Below are 13794 nucleotides of genomic sequence, written 5' to 3' on the forward strand. Positions count from 1 at the left end.
ACGATATTTGCTTTTACAGTTAACTCCATTATTTATTGGGATGTTTAAAACATGAGACTTTTCTAGATGGATTTTCATCATTTCAACATTTCCGATTAGATGTAAAAGCATTAATAACGGAATAGCTCAATCCTTACTTATGGACTTTGTAGAAAAATGAAATTTAATGACAATATAAAGGAGTTGCAAACAAACGGAAAAAGATTTAAATAAAGGCTTTATCTGGAGTGGCAAAATGTTGGGCTTGAGATCAAGCTTAATAACAAGCTCTTGATCATTGATTATTAAATTGTCGCGAATTGGTCGTCGTCGAGTCAATACGTGATAACTTAAAAATAACCTCCTGATTGTTGCCTTTGTTTGGATCGCGTTTTTGAGTGTTTCGTGAGTGCTTGCTGCTCTCTTATTTATCCTGATCCTCCGAGACCTGATGAGGGATTCCAGTTTGGAAGGAGTTTCGGATTATCAAAGGTGGCATCATCTGTTTCGGGCAATGCACGAAAAAGGTAAACATTGATTTGCCAAATACGATGGATCGGTCATCTCAGCTGCCGGGGTCTGTTGATATGGATTGATGCTGATGTGTTTAAACCCAGAAACTCGATCTCTCGATCTCCTACCGTTTCTCATCCACTGGCTAGTGGTGCTTCTATTGCCAGAGAGGTTACTGCTGTAAATAAGAGACGACAGTCTGATACCAGTCCGCTAATATCTAACGACTCAAAAAAGCAATGTAATCAACATTTTACTGCTACTCGGACACAAATGGCTGCATTGGATGGATGTGTGACACCAACGAGATACTCCTCGCCTATATAAGTAGTTGAGTTCCATGGCTCTAATGATGATTAACTCAATTTCTTGGCTGCTACTGGCACTGTCCATAAATGCCTTTCGCACTTTCTGATTCATATCAACCGCCTTGAGAGAGAGCACACACTGCTCAAAATGAAGAAGAATTTATCGGAGAACATGTCTTTAGCGTCTAATTTGGATCCAGATATGGCTTTACGATCCAATGCTACTTACTGCCAAGAGGAACGCTTCCACAAATCCCGAGAATTCTGTGTGGACTACACCAAAAACATCTAAACGGCATGAAACTCTAATTAGAATACCCGATGTTGAGGATTCAAAAGTGCTGTTTCAAAAGCTGAAATCTGAGTTGGACAAGTTTGTCATGGGCGAGGGTTTCAAAACCATTAGAAATTTGACTTCAGGAAAGGTTTCAATGAAGATGCGTTTATCAACGAATTATTGCGTCCGAATGACATTGAAAATGAGGCTACACCATTAAAGATAAACTGAAGGTTACTCGAAGAAATTGTAGAAATCAATTCTTCAGCAAGTATTTCTAAATGGTTTAATCGCACCCGAGCTACTCGAATGAAGAGGTGCAGCTGGCGAAAGAATTCCTAAAAATTATCTTTGAAGATATCGCATAATTGAAAAGATAGCGGAATGAAGGAGAAATTTAAAATACAGATAACAGAAAACAGATAACAGTGTTAAATGGAGCAATAAAGTGTATTGAAAAATGAAGTACCAGAGAAGATATTCCAGAAGAAAAAATATCGTAATTTTATATAGGAACCGAATTAATAGTTTAGACTATTTAGCCATTTGAACTGAAAGCGACAAGCTCCAATACTGCGCAATAATAAATGAAAAAGTCAAAAAAAATGCATGTTGGAACAACAGATGACATCAAATTAACTACCGCTAAAGCCAAAATTTTTAATTGTACGTCAGGGAAATGGAACAAAGAATTAAATACGAATGGATATGTACTAAAATGATATAAATTAAAGAAACAATAACCGCACAACGACGCAAATACGACTTTCTTCAATTGCTTGTTTATGTTTTGCTGATGATCCTAACTGTAAAATTGGCAGAAGTGCAAAGAAAACATAGTGTAAATTTCAAAAAAAGTATTGTTCTATCCACCTAATGAGAGTGTAAGGATATCGTGGCATGCTTTTGGGATAGGCAAAAGGTATTTAATTAAAAAATGACTCTGGAAAAATAAATAGACTAAATTGAAGCAATGAAATCTATTGAATAATTAAGTACCTACCAGAAATATCCCCGAAGAAATAAATATCGCAATTTTATGTGAGAAGCGATTTAAAACGTCATTTGAATTAAAAGCAATAAGTTCCAATGCTATGAAAATAAGCATTCAAAAGACGAAAGGCGTACCTAAAGAAGAACATTGGATAAAAAATGAATACACGTTAGAGCAACAGAAGACATACGGAGTAAAGCACTAACGCGTAAAATCTTAACTTCAACTGAAGAGAATGCAACAAATTAAATACTAATACATACTATAAAACAAGCCGAAAACTTATACATTAATAAAATCCATATGGAATCCAGGGAAAGGTTTATAACATTTGCATATCCATAACAATTCCATGGACAAATTTGAGTGTGAAGGAAATGTGAAGAAAAAGAAAATGAAAGAAACAATAATACTACATAGCTGTATGGGTTTCTTCAATTGCTTGTTCATGTTTTATTGATGGCCTTAACTATAAAATTAGCAAAAGTAAGAAAACATGGTGTAACTTTCAAAAAACGTTTTCTTCTATCTATCTTGAGTAGGTATATCTGATGAGAATGTAAGGATACTCAGACATAAATTTAATGAAGTTTTACAGAAAAATGTAATAATGAGCAGGAAGTGATACAAGTATTTACACAAAACATTATTGTTTAAAGAAAACTTGATATAGAAAAATCAGTTTATAGAGGTCACAAACCCTGTGTTTAAAATATCCTAAACTATTCTGTACTTGGTTCTGCAGTTGATGCAACAATAATGTAATGAAGTGATGAATAGCAAACTGAACGAGCTCAAAGAGTGTATTATGAAGATACGCAAGAACGAATAATCTTTGTGTGGAATCGAACCTAATGGAAATGTACCCAAACATAAGTATTTCGCTCAAATTAGCGACAAATTCAAATCGTTCCATCCTATGTCTAGTTCCATTACGGAGTAAACAAAGCTTACAAAGCTGCGTTCTACTATAAAAATTATATAACTTGAAATTTCCACCATCGTTAGGCGATACTTGAGTGGACAAATGCTGAAAGTTTCATATCAATCGTCCAAAGTCTTGATTTTTGCCGGCCCAGAAAATATGGACATGAAAGTGCAAGTTTTTACCAAACTGCGCTTCCTCATTTAAAAATTATTAAAAAAAAACTCCTCAACTTCAACATTATCAGAATACTGAAGCAGCCACTTTGAGTGAAGAAACGACAGAAAAATCAAAATGAAAAAACCAACGTTACTTGCCAATTAAACTTCCATCTTTCGAAAATACAAAATGCCTTCGATGAAGCGTTTAAAACAACTAAAATTTCGGAATACTGATTAACATGGGCTGGATTCTGATTCGGAAAGTTTCCGCTTTCGAACAATGTCATTTGCTCCTAATCGACACTGATAAACTGGAAAGTGCGGTTGCTTATTGGAAATCTCAAAACTGTAAAAAATTTAAGGAAATAAACAATCAAGATTTACACTTCGGGAAGAATCTTTTTAAACTCAATTAATCGGATTATTTAAAGACAAGCAATAGCAAAATACAAGTCACTACAAAAGTAATGCTTGCTAACGCTGCCCTAAATGCAATATACAAAATCTCGAAACAGTTTATCTTTAAAAAAAAACAGTTCTTGAACATGAAAACTTGTCATATTTTTCTACATTTCGATGTAGATTTTATGAACCAGTATCAAAACATCATTATTTCATCTATCCAACAAGGTGCATAGACTAGCTTAGAATACCCACTAATGGTAATTCATTGACATTTTCCTCTTAAAAAATCCTTCAAATTAAAAAAGTAAGCAGAAACATAAAAGTTCCTTTTACCTTTAACCTCTTCGAGACCGTTCCTGACCCTACACATTACTTCTTTGCCGCTTCGTAGTTTCGATGCGCGATACTCTCTCACCTGTACTGCCTACCTCAGGTATACCAAAAGGTAACCGTATGTTGTTTTGTTTTCAGACCTACCCAGCAGTTCAGTTCGAACCGTTGCTTCGAGAATAGTACGTCGCGCTGAAAATGTAAATCTACCTTTAAACGGCGTCGAATATGTCGCCTTTGGACCTCTGGATTTGGTTACCACCATCTAACTTCTGGAATGGTGGTTTGGATACCAGGAGTAAAACTTGCCGAAACCAGAAGAACTGTGATAGTTTAAATGATTCGGTACTAGGATGGACTGTTAGACGCTTAAGACGGACACTTTCGCGGTCGAGTACTGATAGAGCCCGCTTTTTGTGGTTTTTCGGTTTTTTAGTGTTGTTTTTATTATTGAGGGTGTGTGACGGCGCCAAAATCAAACATGCCTACGGGGGCAGCGGCAGCTACCTGATGAGCAACACTTACCCCCAAATGAGGAAAGATATCTTAAGCAAAGAGGACGACTTTGTTGCCAAAGGCAAAAGTAAGTTTCCAATTTGCTAATTTCTCTAGTTGCCATAATACATGGGTTCGAGCTGGCTGCCCACACTTTGAACCCACCACGTCGGTTCTGCGTTGGATGTTTTCGTAAAAATGCCATAAAACTGTATGTTGGAATTCCTGAATATCATTTTAAAACAAGAGGATTTCTATGAGTTAAAAACAAGCCTCTGAGAAGGGCTGAAAAAAATTTACCCCAAAATTTAAATGTGGGTAACGAAAAAAACGACCAAACGGTATTAATTCTTCCTCACAGAAACACATTATTTTTCTCAAAAATCAAATACTGCAGACTCTTGTGTCTAAAGGACATACTGGTTTCTTTGCTATTCTCCTTAGCTTACAGATAATGAAGCAGATTTATTTGGATTTGTGTTAAGAATTCAGATGGTATTTTAATAGGATGTGATGGCAAAGAAAATATGTGCAGCACCGTTTCGAAATGTATTGAGTTGCCAGTCAACTGATTAGAATTCGTTGGAAAACGATAAAGAAGCCATAACTCAGCAAATAAAAGATTTTGATAACTTTAGATTCAAAGCAGAATATTCTAAAAATGTTCAATGTAATCAAAATGTTCTATAGTTTATTTAATAGAAATCAATGTATACAATGTTTAAAATGATCAGCGATTAAGTTCTTCTACTTTAGTGTTCTTGTAGTGAAGAAAACTTCTTAAATAAATCAATTACAATTGTAAAACTTTAATAGATTTACTTCTTCGTGTAAAGCTTCATGGCAGAAGTGGACGGAATACCTCTAACAAGAAATGAAGAAATTTGTACTGCTCCTAATTGCTTTGTGAGTTTCATCAACTGCTTTTCTCTTACCACTTTAGGAACCTCCGTGCTAGAGTAAATAGAAAGTGGAAACTACTATTGGTATCATAATAGTTACTGTATTTGATGGATTGTGTAATCACTAAATGTAGACGAGTTTAAACAAGGCTTATAAATTTTCCTAGATTTATTTAATTTAATACCTTCAGTTGTGTAATGCTAATAGAAGCAAATTGTTATTTTGAAAGTGCCAATAGAAATTAGAATTTGGAAAGAGCGCAATTGTGTCGTTTTATCTCTCTTGATGCATACTGCAGTCAACTGAGTTGAACTTGAGTTTGGAATAGCATTGGTGAGCATTTTTTGAAAAAGTGAAATTGAACATTTTGCCCGATTTTCTGCATGTTCAACTTAATCCGGGGAAGCTTGTATTTTCTTAATGTATAGGTATGCATTTAGCAGTTTGGACACTGTTTTAAAGCTGTTAAATGATTCTACATTAAGAAAATTGAAGATTTCCGAGATAAAGTGGAGTATTCTAAAAAATCAGACAAAATATCCAAATCCTCACTTCATGGACTACTTAATTAACCAGAACCGCCAAAGCAAAAACCCGAATGTAAAAGTACCCATTTTTCTTGTTATCTCATTTTACATTGAAGTTCTGAAAACCGAATAACGACTCACAGCTACTGTAGAGGTAGATGGACTTTTCAAGAGTCATGCTTTGTCGATTAATAATTAATTTTTTCCCGAGTCCTCTGATAGGTTATTAATTTTTCGAATTGATTTTTTTCGTAATTGAATTTTCTGATAATACAGATGGGATTTTACTTTCATTGCCATCAATAATTAAAAGCCTTTAAGTGCTAGTGAATCGACAATTTGCTAAAACGGATCAAATGATTAGCAGTAGCAAAAAAATCGGGAAGTAATAACAATAAATAATTTATTGTTTAATTTAAATGGTTAATCCTGGAAAATTTGGCCTTTTATCCACTGTATCGATTGTACATTGTTACGATCGGCAAGACTTAATACCTACCAACAATCGTTCAATTTTAATCAATTTAATTTTTTAATGCAAAAATAGCTAGTTTGTTATTCAGTTAAGTAAATCGTAAATTGTTTTGTTAATAATACATATGTTTATGAAGTGTTACTATATTTCATTAATAAAAATTTTATGGTAAATTAAATGACAAAATAAAATTGATTTTTTCATTTTCTGATTCAAATAATAGCATTCGACACCAGTATCAGTAATAAAATGTTATTTGTCATAAGCTCATAAAAATCCAATATTGATATTGATTTAGTCGTGTACTTAGATAAAAAATATACGTTACTACGACTCGGTTGTTTTCTCGCGCATATTATATTTACACACGTGATTCGTGTATTTGAGATAGTAATAGTTTTGTTGTGGTCGTAATCAAGGCTCAAATGCCTGGAGGTTCATAAACAGGGATAAAGTAGTGCGCCATATTCGAACAGATCATATTTTGAATCGAAGAATTATTTTATTTTGGAGAAGAAAAGTAGTGGAAGAGCAAATGGAAAGATACCCAACAAGAAACATGTTTTTAAGGATCTTAAACTCTTTCTAATCTTTTAAGGTCTTTAAACTTCCGTTCTTCTGTGCTTAAATCCTGATGTCATTCTTCTAATTATATGCTCAGATTGACCCAGAATCAAATACTTATAGGAACCTAGTTTGATCTATTAGCGTTATTTGTTTAAAACTGTAAATCCTTCCTATTGTATAAAGATGAAATTAGCAACCATCTGAACAATAGCCTCGTCTCAAAATAAGTCAAAACGCAAGAAACAAGAAGTGTATGATAATAACCAGGCAAGGATCAAATCAAGGTCAGTAACCAAATTAATCTGGTCCACGTCTCTCGCTTGTTCTTCTCTCAAACTGCTTGTGTCCTTTTCTGATAATTAGAAACCGTTAAAAATGTCCAAGAGTTTGTTGGCATCGTAGAAACTGTTACATCATCGCATTTTTGAAGGTAAACAAAGTCTCTTAATTGCTTTATATGCTACTTTTTCAGTTGGAGATTTTTAATTTACCATGCTGACTAGTCAGTTGCTTAAAGTTGAACAGGCTCAATGGCTTGATTACAAGCTAATAGGCGTTTTTTCAGCAGATACATATTGCTTTTCCTACTTTAGTCCAATTTTTTTTTTATTTAGTGCAATCAACTTTTAAATCCAATCTGGCAAATATCTTATGCTGTTCTAGAAATAAAAATGTCGTCTTTAACTCCTGTTCGAGGGGGTGTATTGAATCCATGTTATGGTGCATTCCACTTTTTAGCGCATTTATTTATATGATTAATGGCTTTAGCAGTTTTCCTTTGCTCTCAGAAATATCATCGGACCACGGCCTATAAAAGCGGAAACCAGTTTCACTCATAAAAGCTTTGGTCGCGAAAGCCTACATTCTTCGATAATCACAACTTTGTATTGCTTATTGGTGCAAGCGAGCAAAAAACTGTCACCATGTAATTTTTTGCCCATTCTGCTTGTACAAATCGCCCAAGATCGATTATTCTCTTAACATTTCTCACTGAATGGCTAAAATCATCTTCTATAACTCGCCGGTTTCTCACCCCATAAATCAGACTGGAAGCTTCTGCTGATCGAATTACCGTAAGCCTGATAAATATAGGTAAATGTGTAATTATGTTCATGGTGGATGCAGGTTTATAATCACAATTCTTATTATTAATGGCATCACGTTTAAATAAATTATGATAATTATTAAACTAAATTTTCAGTTGACTGAGTATTACAGTTTTTCAAAAGCCTGAACTTCAACAAACATTTTTAGCAGCTGATTTCCTTCCTAGTCCTACATTTACTAAAAAGTTGCGTTCTTGCAAGAGTTCTACCAAAATAACCTTCAATAATGTGCAGAAGCAGGCAAATGGCGAAGAAATGTTAAATACTGTTGCAAAATCAACTATCTAAATGCAAACGATAATTAAGTTACGCGCAAAACAAACTAAATCAAAACAAGCGTTCTAAAATCTTATTTGGTGAAATAAAAAATTAAATGGAATATGTTTGGCTTTCAACGGATGGAGAAAGTCAGTGAATTCCGGCGTTAAACTGCACGCAAAAAGTTATCTGAAAAATGTAGTCAATTTTTATTTGGCAGTTTTCTGGCAAATTGACTCTTTACACTTTATTTATTCGACAACAAACACTTGTTTTTAGCCAATTTACTTCACAGATTTCATGCATAAAACATATGGTTTGTACACTGCCAAATCTGTCCAAATTTTGAAACTGTTTAAAATTGTATTGCTGCAAGCAATTTGATTTCTGTTTGAGGCGTTTATTAGAACATTTAAGTTTCTGTCAGTCGTCTGAGTTTTTACAAAAGTTACGTACATTTGATAAATTTCCTACAGTGCGGGCAAACCGTGCAAAGTTTGGCAGTTGGACAAAAACGGTTTTTTTACTTCGACAGCAAAGGCATAAAGAAGCTCATATATCAACATTATTTTTGATTTTTTTTGTTTATTTCCATTATTGGTAGGGCGATCTCAAATGAAACTTTTGGTGTTACATTTTTTCTCTTGAACCGATTTTGGAAGACAAAACACATGTTAAAACTTAATAATCAACTTAAGAAAAATACTCGATATTCTTACAGGGTTGCATCAATGAACGGAGCCCCAGATTTTGAAAATCGGCCCCAGAAGAAATATGGAATTACTGCAAGATCAAAAGTTGTTCTTTGTTCAACTGGGCGCATGTCGAATATTCAGAAATGTAGCATTGTTTCAATTCACACCATGTAGAAACTTTATGTGAAGGACACAATTCTTGCAAATCCAGGCGCTGACAGAAAAATTATTGGACTGAATAAGACTTCAAACAGAAATAAAATCGACGGCAGCAGTCGGAATTTACCCCAGTTTCAAAGTTGCAGAAAATTTGGACGTGAAACATTCCTTTCGCTGAGCAGTTTAGATCAATTTGATGCCACAACAAAGACCGATTTACTTATTCTAATTTTTCGCCATTAAAAATCCTACAGTAATATTAGTAGTATCAAAAGAGATAGACTTTCGAGGCCATTCCTTGAAACTAATGGGTTTTTCGGGTTTTTAGGCCGTCGTTGGGTAGAATTTGTTCTTGGCGTTTCGCAAGCACGAGTGGCTTGCATCTTCAGAAGTAGTTTGCTTGAAGCCTTACTGCTCCAGAACAGTGTAAGCCTTCAAGCAAACTAGCAAAAATTAGCAGTGTCTGCAAATTCAGGTCATTTTCATTATTATAAGAACCAAATTTGTTTTTAAAGATATTTTAGGATGAGCAGTTTACGAGGAGAATCTACTTGAGTTGCACGGTATTAACTAATGTTTACACTCAGAAATAAATTAAAAATGTAACTTAACATTGTCTAATACGCATTAGTTTTTCCAAAAAGAACCTTTACGCAATAAATATACAAGTAACTTCCTACGTTTATTTGTTTTCTGAAAAGGTTGCACTCACTATAAATCACCATGAGATGCTACACAGCAATAAAACCGGTTAGGTACTACTTTATTGTATGTATAAATATTAAAATTATTACTCATTATTATTATTACTATTAATAGTGCGCCCTGTATCACAGCAGAAAATGCTTAACTCTTCAGTTCTAAAAAGAGCTTTTTATTACCTCAAATATAATCAAAACCTCACTTGTGAAGTGTGAACTTCTGTTATTTATTACTAAATATTTCATAAAACTATTCCCTGCGTAAACCGTTCTTTAAATATTTATCTCCCGACACGTTGGAGGTAAAAAACAATGTTTTCAATAAATATCGTGATTTTCGATCAAAAAAACCGTCGGCTATAAATAAACGCCCTGCAAATCTGCACACCATCACCATATAATAAACTATAATATTCCTGCAATATATCTTGTGCAAGTTTACGAGACACGTTCTTCGGCAAGGCCATCGGAAAAATTTCCTTCAGATGAGACAAAAGAGAATTTGCCTTTTTTTGCATTGAAGGCGTTTGGTCTTTGTTTTCGTCGAAGATATGTGTCTAAGACGAGCGTTTTTATTAAAGTGACGGAAAATTAGCACTACAAGCTCCATAATTATCGAGAAGTTTCCCAGAACTTTAATGATGATGATGAGGATTATTGCAGAAACTGGTAGATTTTTTCTCTTCACGATCATTGTTTGCCAGCAGCAAACAAAGTGTCGTGACTCCAAGTTTTTTGGTTCGCTTGGGTGTCAATCAAGGGTGAGCTATAATTAGACCAGGGATTTTTACAGTATAACCGAGTAAATTCGATTGTTTGCAAGAAGATTTTTATTAAAAAATCGATCACCGTATTTTTATTACCAAAATTTTCGGACTTAATTTTATCTACTACACCTACGGCACGGAAGGTGGATTCTACTGGAAAAAGCCGTTTACCGTGTCCAGTCGACATGAAATAGCAGTTTTCTAATTAATGAATTACATTTAAGTAAGGTAAAACTATTTTTTCAACTAAATTTCATAGCACTATTGTTTGCATGTCAATCGATTTAGCATTCGTCCTGTTTTCTTCAGGAGCCAGATTGAAAACACGGAACTCTTGGTTCAGTTCAATTTTATTATAGAGAACCAAACTGTGGCCCTGAGAATAGGGAATGAGGAAGTGGGTCCTGGTCTGAGGCCTCTAGAACTACTTTTCAAGGGCTCTCTGCACACTCAGACTATTCTCTTAATCTGCGCTCCTCTATAGAAGATATGCGGCCAATCAAAGCCGATCATTGTCAGCCGATACGAATCTATTGTCGAAATTAATACCATGTAAACGCCAATCTGTTTATATTCATCTTTGAAAGTAATTAAGAGCTTTGAATAGCCGATTTCTATCGGATCTGGGAAGCAATCAGCAGCAAATTGCAAGTCATACTTCAATTTCCAAAGGTATTCCATTGGACATGTGGTATGTTGCCTTCGGGAGGTTTTTGTTTCATCGGCCTTGGTTATGGAATCGTTTTAAGTAGCTGTACATTATTATTGAACAATCTTCCCGACGAGTAGAGCCAAGCCAAGAGAATGTGGTTTGATGCTCGGTATGAAAATGATCAAACAAAGCTAGTTGTTGATGGTTCCAAATGGCCCAAGAAATAATCAAGTCATTTACAACCGACAGCTATAATATTAATCCCAACATTCAAACGATTTTAACAGGGACACCATTAGAAGCATTACACAAGACTTTAAATTGGAGAAGCCACCAGTTAAAACATTTTCAATTATTCGGATACCCACATCAATTCTGAAGAAATAATGAAGATTCAAACATCTTAAATGCCATCACAGTGAATTAAGAGTCTTGAACAAATGCAAGCGCTGTGAGGCAATTGCGTTTTTGTATGTGGTTAGGAGAAAAATCTATTTCGTCAAACCAATTGCAATTCATTACTTGGGAAAACTCTTAGGCTTAATCAAAAGATAAAGGATTCCTCGGTCATTGTTTCGATCGATCGTCGTGAAAAACAATTTCTTGCCGATGTTTTGCAAGCACGAGTGACTTGCATTCTCAAAAGGGTTTCGCTCGAAGGTTAATCTTGCTCCTTGGGCCTTTGAATTTGAAAAATTACCTACATGCAAAAGTTTCAAGCCGTATAAACTTTTTAATAAATATCAGAACAGAGACTTTTGATGTGAACGACAAGCACACATATTTTCATTTCTTAAGAAATCGACTGTATGTAAACCTCAATTTACTGTTATTTAGGATCGAGGTTGGAATCAAACATCCTCAGGGTCTTCCCACAATTTATCAATTATGTACCTGGGAAAAGGTGAATGTGCAACTAAGAAACACAAACCAACCACACGGTACTTACATAAGGGACTTTCTTTATTCGCATCTAATCAAGCTGAAAATGTCGAAGCTCATTATTGTTTAGTTGGACAATCTGGAATTTTGCGTATTTTGCCTTATACATACATAAAGTTGGCCGGAATGTGGAATTGTTGTGAGAACTGATGGTAATGGCATGTAATCAACTGGCCAATTTTGCAGAACACACGCTAGCATTTGATGTTAAAAACATGCTTAAAAGATGGTACACGGAAGGCTATTAGCTAATGGTTCTAGAAACTAGGTGCGTATTATTGCGAAGAAAAACATAGAATGGGAAAAATAATTTTAATAACCAACTAAACAAACATATAATTTTCCACGATACTGTTATATACGCTAACCATTTGTGTCATAATTGTATCTGGTTCAACAAGTGCCCATCGGAAAAACCTTTTTTTCTAAACTTGGGCAGTTTTTTAGTGAACGTTTTGGTCTGTTCGCTTTTGGGCATCATTTAATTGATAATTGACTCTTGCCATTTGGAAATACACATTTCTGCCAAAAAAATGCTGCATGTCACTCCATTTCCCTATTCCATTATTTGCACACCTGAGCCAAACCTCTTCTCAGCAACATTTAGCGCTTTGTTTATTTAAATTTCGCTCTTTAACAGCTTCACAGAACATAAACGACATGGTACAATATTCGATATTTCGCAGGTAAATGCAAGAGAGAGAATGCAATTTACATGTTCGTTACCTCTAGCGAGCTTTTAATGGCATTTGCTCACATAATAAATGTTCTGTTTTCAGAGCTTTGTTTTCATATTTCTCAGAAGGTTAAATATTTAAAAAACGTGCTCGTGCTTAAATAGTTTTAATGCGAGTACATATATTTGTAGTTGATTTTGAGTGGTACTTGGTGTTTTACATCGGTAAAGGTAAATGTGGACACCTGTGTGTGCTTTGAAAAGTTCAACATTAGCCAAGCTTAGGGGAGTTAAGAATTGCATTAATAATAATTTTTGAAAGAATTCTTAGTTTCGAAAACTCCTTAAAATGATTAAACGGGAAATTATAATCTTAAATTCGACGGTGTTTAGTTCTGATTGAACACAGGAATTCTGAGCTTGGGCGGAAGCAACAGCATTTAGATAAACAAAAGGAAGTMATTGAAAATGCATCGGAAATGCGATAATAATTTTTACTATCTTAATAGAGTTATTAATCTGAAGGTACCTACTAATTATTATGAAAGKATTGCAAAGTAAAAAGTAAACCTTAAACTGTTSCAYWATTCTGCAATATTAGCCAGTTAAGTAATCAGATTTTTCTATCCTTACAACTCGCTTGTTTTGTGATCAAATTAATTTCGAATTTCGACCTCTGTTTACTAATTAATATCATTAATAATAATGCCAAACAGTCCCAGATACCAAGTCCAGATAATCGAACACATGTCAGGTGTGCCTAGGAATTATGACCCAGTAAAACAGTTCTACATACCAAAGAGTTGTCATTCTCAGAAATTAACCTGCTGTTAAAGTACTACATTTTAAATGCCATATAAATATCGTTATTAGCGAATAGATTACTTAACACTTCCAAGAAGTGGCTTTTGTTTTACTGGGCATGGTCAAAGTGGGAAGTGTGAGTTGGTGTGCAAGTACTGCACATTAGAGATGAACT

At 34.5% G+C, this 13794-nt stretch overlaps 1 protein-coding gene across 1 annotated transcript in view; it reads left to right on the plus strand.

The window, feature by feature from the left end:
- Positions 1 to 268: 268 nt before the first annotated feature.
- LOC109536124 (epidermal growth factor receptor) overlaps positions 269 to 13794 on the plus strand; it is a 39929-nt gene continuing 26403 nt past the window's right edge. The window contains exons 1-2 of the mRNA XM_019902207.2: positions 269 to 506; positions 4034 to 4475. Of these exons, the coding sequence (XP_019757766.1) occupies positions 4121 to 4475 (355 nt within the window). The 5' untranslated portion in view covers positions 269 to 506; positions 4034 to 4120. The remainder of the gene's footprint in view (positions 507 to 4033; positions 4476 to 13794) is intronic.

Source organism: Dendroctonus ponderosae, unplaced genomic scaffold (genome assembly GCF_020466585.1).
Source record: "Dendroctonus ponderosae isolate FM_Combo_2020 unplaced genomic scaffold, Dpon_F_20191213v2 Dpon_F_20191213_8, whole genome shotgun sequence".
Taxonomy (NCBI): domain Eukaryota; kingdom Metazoa; phylum Arthropoda; class Insecta; order Coleoptera; family Curculionidae; genus Dendroctonus; species Dendroctonus ponderosae.